This window comes from Ischnura elegans, chromosome 9, assembly GCF_921293095.1.
Source record: "Ischnura elegans chromosome 9, ioIscEleg1.1, whole genome shotgun sequence".
NCBI classification, from domain to species: domain Eukaryota; kingdom Metazoa; phylum Arthropoda; class Insecta; order Odonata; family Coenagrionidae; genus Ischnura; species Ischnura elegans.
This window is the reverse complement of record NC_060254.1, coordinates 82,797,261-82,816,933: the sequence shown is the minus strand read 5'-3', so window position 1 is coordinate 82,816,933 and position 19,673 is coordinate 82,797,261. Positions and strand designations below refer to the sequence as shown.

General features: G+C 36.6%; 1 protein-coding gene across 2 annotated transcripts in view; it reads left to right on the top strand.

The window, feature by feature from the left end:
* The window catches only part of LOC124165529 (GTP-binding protein Di-Ras2), a 535,614-nt gene extending 520,114 nt beyond the window's left edge, over positions 1-15,500 (top strand). The window contains exons 5-6 of one of the 2 annotated variants that reach the window (XM_046542971.1): positions 7,725-7,855; positions 13,973-15,500. In XM_046542971.1, coding sequence (XP_046398927.1) covers positions 7,725-7,855; positions 13,973-14,166 — 325 coding nt within the window. In that variant the 3' untranslated portion in view covers positions 14,167-15,500. Of the gene's footprint in view, positions 1-7,724; positions 7,856-13,843 lie in introns of both variants that reach the window. The other variant, XM_046542970.1, reaches the window with a different exon arrangement.
* Positions 15,501-19,673: the final 4,173 nt, after the last annotated feature.

The window sequence follows — 19,673 nt, the reverse complement described above, 5'->3', positions numbered from 1 at the left end:
AGTTTTTTAAGCATTTTTAGAAGAGTCATATGATTGAAATTAGAACCCTTATAACTTGAATCTCGATATCAGGACACTCAGGGGAAATTAGACAAGCCTGGCACATTTTTTCCTCACACCTATAACGAATTTTTGAGGGGGCTCGGGCCCCCTCAGGCCCCATGGAGTCGGCGCCACTGGTAGGCTTCCTGAACAGCTCCCGCCAAAATTTTTCCTCCGCCATTTTTACTCCTCTCCCCGCCTGTGGTGAAAATCATGCAATGGGATTACGTGCCACGGCAGATAAGGATAGAAAGACAGTAGTAGAATGGGGATCTCTCCGAATCATTGGTTTGGGTCCTTTCAGCGCTAATGGCTCCATCTTCTCCCAAATGTTGGAAACGCGACTCTGGAGAGTGGATTGGAGACGAGCGACGACGTGTATTCTTTCGATACACTCTCCCGTTTCTCCTTTCGGGAACTCATTTACTCCGTGGAATGACGAAAAAAAAATGTGAGCCTGCACGTGGTCGCTAAAAGGAATGGAGCAGTAAACAGCATCTGAAGTCGATGTGCCAATACAATGGATTAATTCGCAGAAGCCCAAAAGAAAGAATCGCGATGGGGATCGAATTCGCGAAACAAATGGAGGAAAGCATTCACTGGTGATTGGGCAGAAAAGAGAGATAAATTACTATGGCAACGGAAAAATAACTTCCCATTACTCGCTCTACTTTAAATTATCCACTCCACTCTCGCGGTATGTAATTTAAAGAAATGCTTTGACTTTAAGGTACAAATCATCTGGAACCAGTGGGTTAGGGAACCAATGTTCAAGGGGCTCCAAAACTAGGGAGAAAAATATTTTGAAAAACAGGGTAGCAAGTAAAGGGTTTTCAACTAATTTTAACATTTTTCATATTCGAAAATACTTCATTTTTTCAGAGATATCTTTTGTAAATTTATGATTTTTCGAAATTTATTTTCTTATAAGAAGCACAGTAAATATGTTTTTATATTTTGGGGGGTCCGGACCCCACAGACCTACTCTGCACTACGCCTCTGTGTGGAACATAAGGGGATCTTTTTAGGGAGATAAAGGATCTTTTTAGCCAATTTCTCTTTGTTTGCCTATTGATAACAGTTACTGTTACGGCTTAAATTTGTTTAACTTTTTCTTCTTTAATTTATATTCCAAATAGATATGTAGATATCATTTTATTTTTGCATTTGTAGTAATGTAAAAATCTCCTGTCTCAATAAAAAAAATCACTTAAAATCTATTGGATGTTTGGAACTTCTTGAGTAAACACACTTTTATCGTTTGGGAATCATGATAGCATGGTCATTATGACACCAGACAACCATTAGATCTTACCAAGTTAATGTTTTTGATCAACCATTGGATAAACGAGGGCCGTTTCTTTCAACCTCCCATAGCTCAGCAAAAACACCATACAAGCGACAGGCGGGTACTGTGCAGGTAATGCAACTGTGCGACCTCCGCACTACACGCTCAAGTTATTTCTTACCGCAAGTTGTCAGTTAAAGGTTAATAGCATTCTCAGTAACTACACTGCCTCAATTGATTCTCCCGCCAAGTGTCCACTGCGGAGCGACAGCCAGAAAACTCGCCGAATGGCTCAAGCATTGGCATGTCTTCACCTTTATGCCGATAAAAGAGAATTTTTTTAATGCACTGTGGCTAGTGTGAAACTTAACGTCCATTCCCATTCAAAACAAGAGACAAGCTGACTTCTGGAAGTGCTCTGATTCATGAAAACGACCACAGCGCCGCAACTTCATCGCAGCGCTGATGAAGCCCAAATGTTCCTTGAGCAATTGCAATTGAATATTTTCGATCATCCGCCGTGCAATGCCGACCTAGTGCCGTGTTACTTCCGTCTTAACGCTGTAATGAAGATGTGGCTTGGAGGCAGTGAGCTTCAAGACAGAGGCAAATGTATGGGCAAGTCCTTTCCTTTACCTCAGGTTTGGGTGCGACACCCAAACCTACGATTTCTCGTATTCGAAGTGTTTTTTCGGTGTGGCAACATCCTATTAAGCCGTCCATGACTCATGGCCATCACGAAGAGTAGTGAAAAAGACTGCGGAGTGCGGGTGCAATCCGCCGAAACTGCTTTTTACTCAGGCGAGTGCCTGTGCAGTGGCTGACCTAGTGGGGAGTTCTATAAAACGGACCTGCGACCCTGCCCCCGGGCTGATTTTGCCGACGTTTCTCCTCGTGTGAGGACGGCGAGGAGTGTCATCTGAGAAGCGAAGCGACGCCAATTCCACCAGATCGACGACTACTCGTGCGAGTACTGCCAGCGCCTCCCTCATACCTATCCTATCCCTCTCCCTAAGTAAGATCGCTTTTCACGATATTATGTCTGTATATTATTAAAATAAACTGGTGCCTTTTGTCTCTATTGGTTGGCTCTTGGGTTTTCTATCGACCGCCCCGACCCACTACGCGTTTCAGTATGAAGAAGGTATATAGGTAGAAGCTTGTCCACAGGCCCACTTGTCCTTTATTGCCGAGACAATTATGTCGAAAGGACGCCACAGGTGTGCTCAATATTTACAAATGAAATAATTTTTAATCAATCATTTCGTCTTCTGTCCATGGCCCATCGGAGCTTGAAAAAAACGGCCCTCGTATAAATGCTGGAATTGCTTTGGGTCCAGTTAATGCGCAATTTCTTTGACGCTCGTGAAGAATGGGTCTAAAGCTCTAGACTTAGTCAGCTGGAATGAGACTCCTAGGGCGGGATTGCGAGGATACACTCCCGGGGGCAGGGTCTGCAAGCGCGAGGTTTTCGCCTCTGCACCCAGAATGGGGAGGGCAGGAAGGAGAAAGGAAGGAGGCGCCGCCGCGATAGGAGCCCGACGACACTTCCTGGGACGGGATAGGGAAGGGACGAGGAATCCCGCACCGTCCCAAAGGCGGGCGGGTCCTACCATCAGCGAAAACAGGCATCAGCCATTGCTATTCTGACAATTTTGGAGGATTATCCTATGAGGAAGAATATATAATCCAACGATCAAATCGTTAGATTCTAGACTTAGTCAAGAGTATGAGAGTTCAGGGCGAACCCTTCGAGGATACAACGCAGCGGGGCCGGGAACCAAGCCAGTGGCTTATACGCCCGATCACCCGGGAATGGGGAGGAGAGGAAAGGAAAAGGAAAGAGGCGCCGCCGCGATAGGAGCCCGACGACGCCTCTGGGAGAGGAAAGGTGCGGAAGGAACGGGAGAGGGATAGACACTTCAACGCTATAGAAGCGAATAGGGCCCTACTATTAGCGAAACCAGGCAAAGCCATTAATGTGCCAACGATCTTGGAGGATTATTCCATGAGGAAGAATAATTCAACGATCAGATCGTTAGATCTAGACTTAGTCAGTCTTCTATATTTGGCTAACGATGGCAGAATAAATATTGTACATGGGATTCTTCCCCCCCGCGATTCCATTGGTTCCCACCGGTCGCCGTAAATAGTGTCGTTCCTGTTACCGGGATACATGTATTGACACGTACTACCCCACAAAAAATACGCTACGCGGCGAATTAAATGGCTTATTGCTAAAAATGAAGCTCAATTAATGACTATTTCGCTCAATTATATAAATAGTTAAAAAATCGAATTTAAGCATTAATTGTGAAATTTATTCCCTTCAAAACAACATGTAACTACGTGTTACCATGGTCCAGTAATGACAGTGCTCGACTTATATGATCGATTTTCATTTACGGTATTTTATTCCTAAATTCCTTCTACTTTTTCTTTTACAGGGGCCTGCTATTCACAATTTTTTTTCATGATTTTCGCTGAAAATTTGATTTCTGTTCGAGGAAATATTTTTGTGAACATGCGGCTTCTGATGCTTTCCCATTTTATCACACGGAAACTTCCTTTGAATGTTTTTATTTCCGTATCGCAACACGGCGCATTTTTAAATGGGAAAAGAATCCGAAATAGCGAAAAAAATCAGAAATAGGAAAAGATGCCACATGGACACAAAATGAATTTCTCGGCACAGAAATAAAATTTTGCAGTGAAAACTATGAAAATAATTGTGAATAGTAGGCTTCCACAAAAGAAAAAATAGAAGGACATTATGAAAAAAAGTAACACAGGCGAGAGATGAACCTGGTATCTTGACATAAGAGTGGAACACCGTAGCTACTAGACTATGACAACAATTTTCTGAAGGGAATTCATGCGCTCTATTCATCCTACCGTCTGTGTGAATGCATAAATATTTTATTCCATTTCCTCTTCTGTGTATAGTATATTCTCGACATGCGAGCAAGATGCGTTCCGAGACTTTGTTTGCGAGTTGGAAAACCTAAGCAAGGTAAAGATAAGTGAGGTTATCCTGCAGGATGCAACACCGCATTACAAGTTTGCGTTAACTCGCAATAGGGTGGTTTCCTATTATTTTTTTATTGCCTAAATCGAAAGATTATTACTCCTGGAGTGCACATTTCACGATTTTAGATTTTCGAATGACGATATCTATTTTTCGCGATTAAATGAAAAGTGAAAAATTTCAAGCGCGCGAAAATGCGACGGTTAAGTAGGAATGATAGGAAAAGTCCGTGTAACGTATTTCTGGTTCCAGCTGCCGGCGTGTGAGGTGACCTTGGGGTGAGGCTTGAGCGCTGATACGACGCAGGCTGCTATCAGGTAGCTGAGTACCCTGCTAGCAGGTAGCACTTGGCTTAAATAAGGGTTATTATTCCCCTATCAAACGAAGGAAACTTACCGAACTTAGGTAATTTTAATGTGTGATTATTAAGAGATGTTACCCTGACCTCTGTGCCTCATGCATGCATTAGTAATCTCAGACAATGTAAAACTCCTATCTACTCGTATAGGAACTAGGTCCCTGTGACGTCACGTGGAGTGGAATCGCATGGGCGCCAATCTGGCCTTTTTCAAATGAGGCTAAAATTAACCGTTGCCATTCGTCTAAACTGGGTTTTTTTTAAACCAAATAATTAGTATATTATGAATACGCTAATGGTGGGTAACGAATCGCAATCAATGCATTTCGTTTTCTTTGATGAAGGAAACTACCCTATTATGACGAACTGATCTTGTTGCGCGTGCGACGCAGTTGTAGCCGAAAAAATTTCGCTGTCCGCGGGAAGGTAAAACGCGCGACACAAATTCCTGACTTCTCTACGGTTTAATTGATACTTCTCACGGATTAATAGCTTACGTATGATAATATCGATGGCTTAGTTCTAACAACACATATCTCAAAAATAGCAACTTTTCAAGAGAGCAAAAAAAACGATTAATTTGTTTTACTCGTACACTGAAATTAAAAACCAAAAGTTCATAAAACTGAAAAAGAAGCATTCATTGGAACACAAAGAGTTGTTTTTTGCGTGTATTTTATTTTTTTATGTTATTACACTTTGTTTAAGATACCTATCTCATACCGGCTGAATTTGAGATACTTGTTGTTAGAACTTAACCATCGATATGCTAGTGGTGGGGAAGGGAGGGAGGGAGGGGAGATCAAATGAAGTGCATCTACATACTACTCTGCAAGCCGCCTAAAAGGCATGTGGCGGGGGATTTTAGACACCAGCCATTTGAACATAAAAAGGAAATCCTTCAACAAAATTACGACTGGCATTTATTAAAGTCCTTTATGGTTCGGGGGAAAAAGGAATTTGCACATATATCCATTCGGAAAAAATCTCTCTTAATTTATCACTTCTGTCGGACCTGACAATATATTGGGGCTCTATTATTATGTTCTCCGTGTTGCTCTTTCAGATATCTATTTTCAATTGTTTAAACAATCTCAGCCTAGCACGCAGCCTCCGAGTCACCAGCAGCTCCCAGCCTAATTTTCTTAGCATCTGAGTAACGCTGTTTGTATGCCCACAGCAGTTTTTGATGAACTGCGCAGCCTTTCTATTTTATTAAGTTCACGGATTGAGAATTCCTGCAGCGGATCCTATACGCTCTAATGATGAGAGGGACAGCAGACTGATCTTTGCCCCCTGACAAAACTCCTCCCTGTATCAGTAGCTTGATTCTCTCAGTTTCTGGCACCCAGAAATATTTACTTGGTCATCTACATTTTATCCATGCTTGATGTGTGATCCATTTTACTCTGTAAAGTTAAATTTTACTGAAAATTTGCACCTTAACAAAAATTAACACCAGGGTTGAGCTTAATTCTGTAAATCAAATGAATTTACTTTGAATTAATTGGCTTCAGTTAAAACGATTTAACAACTTTCCTTCCGTAATTAAAAAAAATTAGTGATTACTCCAATGAAGAAATTTTTGTTGACATGACGTTTTTTTAAATTATCAATGAAGAACGAAAGTTATATTAGCTTTTCGAATGGTAATGGTAATAGTTGTATAAATTTTGAATATTCATTTATGCTTGATATCATTGGTATTTCTAATTAATTTATGTTTCATCTTCATCCATGTTTAAACAAAGTTTTTTATTCAACAAAATGGTGTAGTAGGTATTTAGTGGTGCATACATGGTAATTTTTCAAGGGTGAATGCTGTGCTGTTGAAAGCTTAAGGATTAAACTATGAATCACTGCTTGTATTTGGTTTCATTGTTGTTATGTATTTTTTTATTTTCAAGCCAAATTACATTAATATGCAACCAGCTCTAGGAATTGAGTTACGTAAAACCTAAAATCGGTGTAAATTAACATGCACATGCATATGTAAACAAAAATTCTCTGGATTACTTGATTGTTATGTAACAAGTAGGTAAGTGTTTTGTAATTTTGAACGCATCAACATGCATGCTTCATGTTTATGGGAGCTGATTTAATGATGTACACGTAAACCAATTTATGAAGCTCTTTGCACATTTGAGTGAGAGTCGAAAAGATAAAGTAGTTTTATACATTGTAAATAATTGATATTTTCCTTATTTGAACAAAAATGTTTCACTGAAAAGCTTCCAAGAATGTTTCAAGTGCATCACAGTATTTACTTTGAATTGACCTCTATTAATCTCTTTGAAAAGATTAATAAATATTAAATTGAAAAAAATTATTGAAAATTCATTGTATGGAAATTATTTTGTTTAAAAAGAGTCACATGTTCTTCCTATGCTTGAGGTGAATTATTATAGTTAGTGTGCTTGTGATAAAGCAAAAATATCCTTATGCAAAATGAAAATATTTCTCTTAATTAGCTCTATAAATATAGTTCATCCTTGAGCATTTCATGTATTTTATTAATACCTGAGTACATGTTTGACGCAGATAACATTGCTTTGCTAGTGCTAAATAATCTTTATGCATGATAAAAGTATGTTTCTCAAATGGTTCATTCTAGGCATAAAAAATAAAACAATTGTTATGATATGAAGGTGAATTTCCTCAATTTTTGCTTTTTTACATACATTCTTTTGTTTGTGCTTTTTTTTTGACGTCACAGCCCCTAACCATGTTTTCCTCCAAAATCCTCTATTGTTCCATTACTTACTTCTGTGAATTGTCCTCTGTGATTGTGAACTCTGGTTCACTTGGATTCAATCTATAAATGTCACTATAGTTTCTGCTTCAACTGAATGGAATGTTTTCATTAGGATTAAATGCAGTGCCATTGAAAGATAATTAAGAGAGATCATTGCATAATAATTGGATTGGACCAACATTACAGTTGGATCTCAGTATAAATCTGATCATTAATTGCTGTCTTTCTTCTATATTTTATTGCTCTACCACAGGGCTCGTGTGATTGAGTGTTCGGCAAAGGAGGACCACAATGTGAATGAAATCTTTCAGACGTTCCTGGCCCTGTCACAAATCCTAGGTGCTGATAGCCATGATAATGATGGAAGTAGAATTGTGGGACAAGGTGTGTACAAAACTGTCTGTCGATTTCCAACTACTTTTATTTGGCATTTTGGCATTCATGCCTACTTTTATTTTTATCAATTTTTTGTCATGATATGCTAATTTGAACTGAATATCACTAAATTATATCTATCAATTAGTTAATCTCATTTATTATTCTGTCACATATCTTAATATGCATGAAAGAATCACAATTCTCAATTTTTATGAAAACTCACAAAAGTAAATACACATATTTTCTACTCATTGCTCATTATGCAATATTCATTTGCAATAAGTTACATTGCATAACTCCACTTGCTGCAACCAAAGGTCATTTGTTAATATATCGTTGGCTGTCAGATTCCTGCCATTTTCAAATACTGTGTATAATAATCACTGACATACCTGAGGAAATATTCCATATCCTCAGCCATTTTATTTACATACACAAACTTAAGACTAATTTTATGATGGTGAATTATTATCATTGAAATACAGATATGAATTTTACCTGTTATTGGCGCTGTCCTTTATTTGTGATATGAAAAAGTTTAAAGTCGTGAAACTGTGCATATTTTCCCTAATGTTATTCAAATCACTGCTTACTGATGATTCTAATACATATTTTTCTCTTTTTAATATTACATACTTGGTTTGTAAAAAAACAGGTTTTGTGTAAAAAAAATGTTTTTCCCTATAACTTACCTTCTACTATTGCAAACTCACTGAGAATATAAAAATGGTTTCGTAGAAACACTTCAATATGGGAACCGTGTTATTGATTACAGAAACATTATCTCCACAAATGCGTGCCCAGTCCATTATGCTAAGAATTAAAAATCAACATATTTACCTCAATATATTAAGATGTCACTAATCAAAAATGTGTGATGTATTTAGACATCATCCACTTTTGAAAATGTTATTGACAATATTCTTTACCAATGGAATAACTCTTTTAAGATGGTGATACACCATTTTTAAATCATTGTTAGGAATACATTGAAAATTATTTCATATGAATTACAAGTGAACTCAGCGCAAGAACATTCCTTTTCCTCAATACTAGGTGATGTGGATGATTTGATCTAATAAGATGATTTTTGGCTTTGGGGTTACCTGCATCTTGATGTTAACCCGGGAGAGGGCATGTGGCAAAATGTAACATTAGAAGGCACGTGGGGTGTCATCGACGCCCTATAGAAAAATTTTTTTTCTCTTTCCTTAGAATGATACAGTTATGTTGTGTTCTTTTTTAAATAGGTTCACCATATTAAATTGATACTTTCAATTTACTTTTACACTATTACCATAAAATTGATAATGGGAGAAAAATATTCAACTGAAGTTTTCTCTGTAGGTTATTTGACATTTGGTAACATATTTGATGTTACCTTTACATCTTTGGGTTTCAAGGCATGAAATACCTTATTAAACATCCTGAGTATAATGTTATACATTCTAAAAGCAAAAAAAATAATTAGCTCTCATGCAAGAAAAAAGCTCGAGGGAAGAGGGCTTGGGAGAAAGAGAATACAATTATTGTGGATCATTCTGGACTATTCTTTCTTTATCACTTGATATTACTGGCATTCATCATTCACTTTAAGGCTACGTTGATTTCCGTAATGCTCTCCTCTTTTCCTACTCCTCTCCTCACCATGAAGCACTAGAAGTACACTGAAAGCATTTTCAAGCAGCTTTGTGCTCACAGGCATTCGATGAGCAGCTACAAGCATAGTGCTCGCCCATTGCAAGTAAACTTTCACTCCCAGTGGACATGTGCATCCATCACAGACAGATATGAGTTTCAAAGAGAAAAAAATCACATCAGGCAGAGCACACACATACTGATACACTGCACCATCTTAGGTCAAGCATCTACATGCGATAGACCCAACCCAAACAGGATGTGTAACGCAAGCTTGAATATACCTGAAGCTCTGTGCAGTTTGGTGCCTGCAGTAGATGCGGGCATATCTGACTCTGGTTTTATGGGATTTGCCATGTGGAGCCACTTGTATACACTTGTGTTGCCTGAGCTCAAAGCCACCTGGAAACGCCTCCAGCGTATGACCAGCCTGAAACTATTACATAATTGATGCACAACATTTTGGAATATGTACATTAGCCCTAAGGAGGTGAGGAAGAGGAGATGGCTCATTTGAGCATCAAGATGCAGGTTATCCTAATAAAATTAACAAGCCACATATGGACCCCCGAGTCATAAGCAGATTAAAGTTAATGTCATATTTTTTTAAAACATATGAATTACCTACATTTTAAGTTCTTCTATGAAAAAATGTGATCAAATCCTATTCCTACTGGTTTGAAATTCCTGGGAGTTATAACATTTGCCACAACACAGATATCCCGGTACTTTTATTTTGTAGACTTTACAAGCATTTATTTTGGGATGCTAAGCCTTTTCCTCCCAGATTAAGAAGTGTACATATTGTACATGAGGAATATTTTCAAGTGATAAATGATAATTACATATTCACTCATTGATAATATACAGTATGCCAATTCATTTGATTATGAAAGCTATTTATTCAAATATTAATATTTTTCTACTATGGGAGAATTATATTTATATGTATATCTTAACTTTACATTTGCATGTGCAATTGTAAAATCTTAAACTCACAAGAATTTTCATTAGAGGTATTACTGCTTTAAACTGAGACAGAAAAATTCAAGCTGACATATGCATGTGGGTAACTTTCATTATTTTCGAGAAATTTGAACTGATAGTTGAGATTTCTGTTATTATTCTGTGGATAGTTAGACTATTTTTAATGCAGGTAATTCAGTGCTTTGCTCAGATAAAGTACAGGAATTACTGACTATCCTATCACCAATGCGAGCATAATTGTAAAGAGTAGGCTGTATCTTGGTTCATGGGGAATTGGCCGTGATGTGCTGTCATCAAAAAGCATTGAACTCCTCACCAACACATCATTCCCACACCTTTAATGTCACCTATATGTAGCTTCCAATGCTTTGATTCTCTCCACCTGTCTTGGTTTAATATTTCCCATGACTTATGCACGATTCAATAAAATATACCATGGATAGTACCATACTTAAGTGTTTAAAAAAAAGTATTGGAACTAAACAGGTATACATCCTTAATTTGACCTCATACATCCTTTTATTTGTTTGCTAATTGGACTCTGGCTGTTTTAAATCACATAGTTTGACTACCTTGCATCCTGTACAGCTTTCCACATCCACAATTCTGATCTGTCAGCCACTGTTTTCTAATTGCCCTTTATACAAGGTATACTACAACTAGTTCTGTTTGCTTAATCTGCTTGTTTATCTGCTGTTACAATCTTAAGCCAAAAAATAAATGGATAGACATGAATTTCTTAATCCATAGGATTCATCACCCTCAATCTCCTCATTGGTTGTTTTTTGTCTTTTTTGGGGCTAATTACACATTTTATACTTCTGTTATCATCTAGAAATTTTTGGGGTACATTTAGACCTTTCTCAATATTTGCCAGCATCTCAAACAGAAAAAATTTATATTTGAAAAATATTGACGAAAAAGGTCAACTCAATAGACCCTGGTATTTTCACATTAATAGGGTAAATTTTAAATTTAAAGTAAGTAATCATTGCCAAAAAAGACTATTGAGTGGAAGTGATGCATCCTCTTAAAAGATTCACATTTTTTGGAAGCAGTTAGCACAATGGAATATGATATATATTTACCATTACATATGTATTATGATTTGTGGTACATAATGTATTTATTTTTGGTAATAATTACAAATTTCATTGATGAGTTCACACTTCTTGAGGCCCTTGTTTATGTTTTTGTAAAAGAAATTTAGGAACCTCATCATGTTCATTTGTCACAGAGATACTTGATTCATTTCTTATGCTTTGATTACTTTTGCTCATTACACTATAAAGTTTCCTAGCCTTTGAACAAGATAGAGAACCAAATTGGTGTAACCTAATGGAAAACCAGTCTTACAAGTTAGTTAGCTTTCTCTTCTCTACTTTGTTGATGTTAATTTTCAATTATTTTTCCATTTTCTGGGTGGGTCTGTATTCTGTCTATGAGATATCACCTTTGCATCTCAGGAAACTTACATAAAAAAAACGCATTACTGAGTAATTATATGATCCTGATCTTATTTAAATCAGCGATTACAAGATAATAATTCTTATAACTCTTCAATATATTTACCTCCAGCATTTAGCTATTTCAAACATTTTACATTCTATTTATTACCATGTTTAACATATAGAGCACGTCTACCCTGTTTCCAATTAATTTTTCTGTGATTTATCTCTTTATGTGAGCCATTTTTATGGCAATTTCTTCATGTTATTTATCCAATCTTCTGCAATCGAGACTTCTTTCATCTCAATGGTAAACTTATTGATCTTACCTCCACCTTGACAAAAATTCTTTAAATTCAATGCATGTAAAGCATGTGACACTAATTTGCTGCCATCAGATTAATATTTGCAGCCCATTCTTCCCATCTGTCTCTCTTATGATTCTTTGCATGATTCTCTTTAAGTTACATGTTATTTTCCAGTAAGTCCCTTTACCGGGACAAAGAAACTCCATATTAATTTTGAAATTCCCTGCTAAATTATTTTTCCCTACTCATTATGCCATCCTCAGGTTAAGGAGGTTCCTCTTCAATCAGGGAATTCATGAGAATACTTGATAAGATATGCTTATTTGCCAACTTTTATGGCAGTTCGTTCAGACTATTTTCATAAGCTTAACATATTTTGCCTTGTGTGAAACATTAATTTTCCAATGAATGTTCCGATTATTTACCAGAAGATGTCTGCATTTAATTTATTATGCCTTTTATGCCATATTGCTGCCTTATCAATCAATAAAATATTTATTTTCTACTAGAAATTGACATTTTCTTCTATGCATTGGCAAGTTCAGGCACCATGAAGAGCAGCATGGCGTCAATAATTAGTATTAAGTACATATTAGCTTTGCTAATACAAATTTTTTAATCTTCATATTAAATTCGAATTATTAATCCTCAAATTAAATTCATATCGAATTTGAATATATAGAAGTCCAATTTATTTCAGGAGCAGTGGGAAATGGTAAATCCACTCCACTGTCTTAGGACAATAGGGCACATTTTCTAATTATTGTTTTAACAATTTTATTATTATTAAATGAATTTATAAAATTTAAATGATACAAACATACATATTTTTATGTTATCCCTATATACTGCATCAAACTCTTAATTTAATACTCTTATCAAAAGATTCAGTATTTTGCTTAAAATTTCAGACAAGGGGAATCAGCAGGGAAAAGAGACAATTAGTTTTCTTCTTTTTCAAATATTTTGGGGAAGTCTTTGCTGCAGTTCGAACGACGCTTATAAATTTTAAAGGAAAATATTTTATAAGAACTTTCCATGAATGCAAGTAAAAGATGAAACAGCTTTATAATTTCTTTTACACACTAATTCATTCTCTTGTGGAGGCAAATTTTCCTGTTCTTGAATAAAAATTTATTTTATGTCAGTTTTCATTTTTTTAAATCATCAATTTTATTTACTTATGGATGATGAATCTCAAAAAAATTTTAATGTGATCTATAAAAAAATGGCTTCTCAATACATAATACTTTTTTTGTCGGTGGGACCACTTTCAATTGAAAGGCCTTCGAGTGAAAAAAAAATTGGATATTTTGAAAGTGCTATGAAGATAAAATTCACTCTGTTTAATGGTGGAACCTCCTTAAGAAACATTTTCATGGAATTATAAAAGAAGAGGAATTCAATACATAATAGTTTGCTGTCAGAGCTGTGATTTTTTTCCCATATGTTGCTGTGCACTCCTCCCTCCTGAATTACTTTGCACTGCCGCCCATAGCTTTACTGCCTCCCTTATTTACCAGCACTACGTTTGCTACTGCAACTCCACCTCCCCTGTCCTCCCCCAAGGCATTAATTGACCCCCATCATCCTTCCCATGATCCATCTCTCAGCATCTTCATCGGCTCAGTCCCCGAGCGCTTCCGGGAAAGCCAATGGGGGCGGAGGCCTCAAGAGGCGATCCTCTGCGTATGTCAGCGCCTCACGTGGCTGGTCGTCATCTTCCGCCTCATCGTCGCCAGGACCAGACGGTCGGAGGGGCGCTGAGTCACCATCCCTGCTGTCCTCGTCGTCGGCAACTTCGGATGCGCAGAGCGACTCCCCGCTGAGCAGGTCGAAGCCGCGGTCGAGATCGCTCATTCGGCGGTGCAGCCGCAAGGCGAAGCAGCAGATGAGGGAGGCGCACGGAGGGGCAAATGACTGCAACGTGTCATAAGGGGGGTCATTGGTCGCTGAAGACGACGGCAACATTTGGATGATCTCAACTTAATACAAAAGAAGTGAGGTGGCTGCTCTCAATGGAATATTCCTCAGAATGAATATTCACGCCTGATTGGTATGATTGCACTATGTAAGTACTCCTCTCGACATATGTAATCATCTTAAGTGTGAGGAGGATATATGCATGATGGGCTGTGATGTATACAATAGCCAGCCATTAAGAGTTAAAAACCCACCGAAGCATGGATTAATGTTTCCGGTTTTACCACTATTAGTTGATACACATGAGGTGCTAAAACCTAAAACTATCTTAGAGATTGTAAGTTACAGATATGTTTACGACATGCCTTGCTTTCTACAGAGCTTTTTCAGTCTTGAACACAAACTGTATGATTTTCATTTCACCCAAACAGTAGGCTGTAATTTGGGGGGTAATCAATGATGAGCTTTAAGTGAAACTAGCTATGTATTCTTTCAATGGCTTTAAAGCCATAGTGTAAATATTGTAAAAAAAGAGATATAAGTTGAAATCACTTGGTTATAATGGAAGTAAATAAGACCTTGTATGGTGCTAAAATCTATACAGTGTATCAGTGTTCAAGTGGTCTCACAGAGTAAGGTATCAGAGGCATGTCCTAAGACCTCGGTTCTTTTGGACTTACTGTTGATTCTCTCCTGGATCAACAAAAGTATTAGAGATATTTTGCTGAAGAATCCTGAAGTAAGGAATAGTAGATTTCGACTTTTGAAGCAATGACCATGATCTAATCAAGGATGACAGGCTATATTAAGGCTGAGAAGACTGAAATATTGTCAGATATGTCAGTATAGCAAGTAATAGCAAACATTTTTCCAAATATGTATATGCATTTGGCAGACTTATGGCATTTTCATCAAAATTTTAACCACAACAAGTAATGATATTTTTTTAAAACCACCTTGGAGCAGCTAAAATTGTTGTAAAATGATACTTGCTTGCATAAATAGGATAGATGAGGGGATTTTAAGGTGTAGTTCAATTCACAGTATGATAAAATTTAAATACAAGATATCACGAGAAAGAAAGATATCATTGTAATCATTCAATGCTACATCTTTGAAGCTGCATTAAAACATGGAAGATATATTTATTGCTTCCATCAATTTCTATTGCATTTTATTCAAAAGCAGCCTATACATTTGTGGTCTGCCCCTTTCTCTGTGCAAGCTATATTGGACCTAAAATCAGTTTTTGATGCCTGTAAGTGGACTGGAACTTCTTGGAGACACTTTCCTTACAGATTCCTCAAAGTGGAATATTCTCAATTTATAAAAACTATTGTTATTAATTCATAAACTTCATAATTAATTGCATTCTGTTTCAATTGCTGATTGAATCAATATTTTCCTTGAAAGAATAAACTTACCTGTAAATGGTGTTTTCTCCATGTAACATGTTCATGTATTGCATCTCCATTTTCATTTTTTCATTATTCATGTTTAATCACGGAATCACAGTGAAATACTGAGATATTGATAATGTGCATGATTGAAGGAGCAGCCGTTAAAAAATTGTAAAAAAATTCATTGGCCAACATACTCCTACTAAACATGTATTTTGTTGAAGAAATTATTTTGCACTTTCAGTATATTCTGTAGTGCATTTTACCAAAGTCAACAGAGAAAAAAAAGAGCAAAAATATGGTTTTTAATATTTGCTGTGCATCAGTGTAATAGGTTGTTTGAATGTTAGAAAACATAGACCTAAGTTTTAAGAAGAAACTACCTATGCTGCTGGAACATGTGTTTTGCAATGATGTTTCAAACATGTCCATGCACAGTATACCTATATTATGAATGCTCAATCTGTTAGATGGAGGACATTCTCTAGGGATAGACATTTTTTTCAGAATAATCCAAGGTACCACATGGCATCCCATAAGTCTCTATTTTCTATTGTGATACCTATGTACAATTCAGGATTATAAAATGGTTTGGATGGAAATCTGCATTTTGAATTGCAGAAACTTACCTAATTATTAATTCATAATTCATTTGCTCTTGAAACGTTTTTGATGTTTATGCAAAATTTACTTCTGTGTCCTTTCATTGCTCTTAAAGTTTTGGGATTACGATAAATATTTCTCTCCATTTTGAAATATTAATATCAGCTAAGCCAAATGGTGACTTGATTCCCTCCAAAGCATTAATGCCAACCATTCAGCTAACATAATAAATGATGATCACCATGATTACTAATGAAATTCACCTGTGTGTAATATTTCGTGTAATTACTGAGTTCTTTACTGATACCTCTCTTTCGTTTAATTCATTATTTCTGTACTGGCTGCATTGAATGTTACTATGTGATACAAGAATCTTAGAGTAAAGGAAGTATTATAGCATCTAAGTGATTCATGTTTTAAATGAGATAATGTTTAACGTAAAAAGTATCCCAAAAAAAGTTTGAAGGGTGTAAAGGGCTCCAATATAATATTTATTAACATTTTATTCCTTACATTTGAAGAAGACCAATCATTTGGAAATCCTTACTGATCTATAAAAAGACTCCGTTCATAGACCCAACTATAAAAGGTGCTATGTCATTGTTATTAATGTTTCCAGGTACATTTCTTGGTGTTTCAATTGTGTCCTAGATCATTGTGCTAGACTAATGAAGAAAGGTTTTTGTTGTCTTTATAAATTATTTGTTTGTGATTTTGATATGTATCTAGTAGATAACATATCAACATAGGATTTTATTGTAGTTTATTTTGACCATCAAAATATTTAGTACTGGAACCAATCATTCTTTGTGATCAAGGGGCTGTAAAATGGACAACTATATCCTGGTATATCAACATTTGCTCAATTTGCCAGTGAAGTAAGTATATGCATACTAATATTGCGTGTAATCTGCTTCCATAATTGATTGAGAAATAAAACAATTACATGTAAACTGACAACCTTAATCTGTTTCTCCATTAGAAGTTAGTAATTTTTGATTTTAAGATTTGATTTCATTATTAATTTTTCAATGCTTGTATTCCCACTATTACAATGAATTTCTTTATTTTTTCGACATTCTATTCGATGAATTTTGTGGTCTACAAAAAAACAAATGCATGATTCATTTTCAAGTTCATGAATTGATTGCACAGAATAAGTCACTGTTGAGGAGCACTAAATCACCACATATTTGAAATTTTAAAATGAACATATTCTGTTATAATATGTCACCTGTTATGGTTCATGTCTACATATATTTTTTACCAACATTCTCCACATAAAACAATTGACTTCCACACCTGAGATTACCTGCATTACTTGCATTTGTACCATTCCTTTTCTTTGTCCCTTTTGGCTGCTGCACTCATAATAATAATGCAGTTGTGCACTTATCAACATGCATAGCTTTAAATGTAACCTTGATAGCATCTCTGATTATTCTTTAAATTTACATAAAAATGATGTTTGATGACGTGAATTTTGAGTGCTTCAAAATTTTCTACAAAAGGAGTCGAAACTTTAAAATGGTTTGTTTTCTCTCTCAGAAAACTCTCTTACTTCGTATTTCCCACCAAATCAGTATTCATTATGGTAGAGCCAGTAGTAATGTTATGCTTTGGCATGAAGCCTATTATTATGCTTAGCATTCATCAAAAGAATTCGGTTGATGGAAGGGAAAGATGGTTTATGCTGAAGTTACTGGCCTCTTTTCATGAGATGGTGACATCACATTAGCCCCGGTGCAACGGAGTGTTCTGAAAGGATCACTCAAGAAACAAGAGAGCAAATAGCAGCAAACTATGCGAGGCTGATGCACAAGGCCAAGGAGTAGCTGAGATCTTCTCCATAGAAGCCCTTTCAGCCACAAACCTGTCTGCCCTTCCAGCTATCATTAACGTATATAGGAATGGGTTTAGGATATCAATTTGTTTTCCGTGGATAGCTCAAGAAGTAGACAAAGGAGAGGAAAATTGAATAACATGGGTCTTTTTATTTTCAAAACTCTACCACAATCGGCAGTGAAAAAAATTGTAAATGAGTGGATTTCATCTGTGAATGAAAATCAACTTGACATTGAAATAGGCAATAAAATTCAATATGTGCAGATGCTAGTCAGTACGTTGGCTATCACTTCCAATATTTCATTGTCTCACAGCATGTATGGAGGGACCATCAAGGGTAGGGTTTTCAAAGTGCAGGGCAAAGTTTCCTCTCACAATCTTTGGTGGAACATTGAAATCCATCAGGTATGAAGTAAAAGTTTCTCGTTTAGAATCTAGTTATTTTTATTTTAAGATTTCATTTAGTAAGCAATTGTTCATAGACCCATGATGTTTAGAATGAGTCAATGTTGAGGATCAACAAAACACCATGTATTTGAAATTTTAGATAAATATTTTCTATGACCATTACCAATTACAGTTCATCTCTATACAGTTTTACCAACATCCTCTTCAATAAACAATTTACTTCCGCACCCGATATTACTTGCATTACAGCACACTCCCGATTATCTGTGTTAACCCTTTCGCGCCGGACCTTGGTTCAGGGAAATTCTTCCTCAATACGAGTCTCTTGAAAGTTTACTTTACTCCCTTGTACGAAGCGTTTTCACATCAATTGAAGGCAGTGGTTCCCTCCCTAACCATTTTTGGACCCAACTCAGAGGGTGCTGATCCCTTTCCTCGGCCTCTGTCCCAGACCCTAGAAGGATTAAAAGCCCCTTCCTAGCACGAGTTTGCGGTCAACTGGCTAAAATGTTAATGAAAAATATATGAAAATATTTGTTGCTCGCACCTATTTTTTTACATTCAAAATGAATTTTGTGTTTTTTTCTGAGCGTGCAGAAATTTTAAACGAAGTTCTAATGTTGATTCAGACGGATTTAATGTATTTACTAGTTGTTCTATAACTCCGTTGAGATTAACGTTAGAATTTTGTTTGAAATTTCCGTGTGGTCAGCAAAAAAAGATGAATTCATTTCTAGCATTGAATTTCAAAAGTAAGCAACAAATATTTTTTTGGAAAACACACTGCAAATAACAGTAGTTGACTGCGTGGAGAGGATGAGAAAGGGTCGACCTGAGCGGCCGAAGATGGGACTGGGCTCCCGCTAAGGCGGATCGTGAGGGGCGACCGCGTCTGTGGGTCTATTGTGTCCGCGACGGTCACTTTTTTCAACCTGTGCCGCACAGGCGCAGCATTCATTGGTTAGGGTAAGAACATTCAGGACGCACTGGTGTGGCATTCGTTGTTTAGGGAAGAAAATCCTCGCCGCACAGGTGAGGCATTCGGCACGAAAGGGTTAATGATGGGGAGAGACGGCACGAAAAATCAGAAAACACAGATAACCTTAACTTTCACTTAAATGTCTTGCAATACTCATAATTTACGTAAATCAAATAATGTGTAATTATTCATGCACTTATTATGTTACTTTAGTGTGCTTCCTGGACTCATTGAGAGCTTCCTTCGCCAGACCGCATTCTTTTTAGCGGCGATAACAAGGTTTTA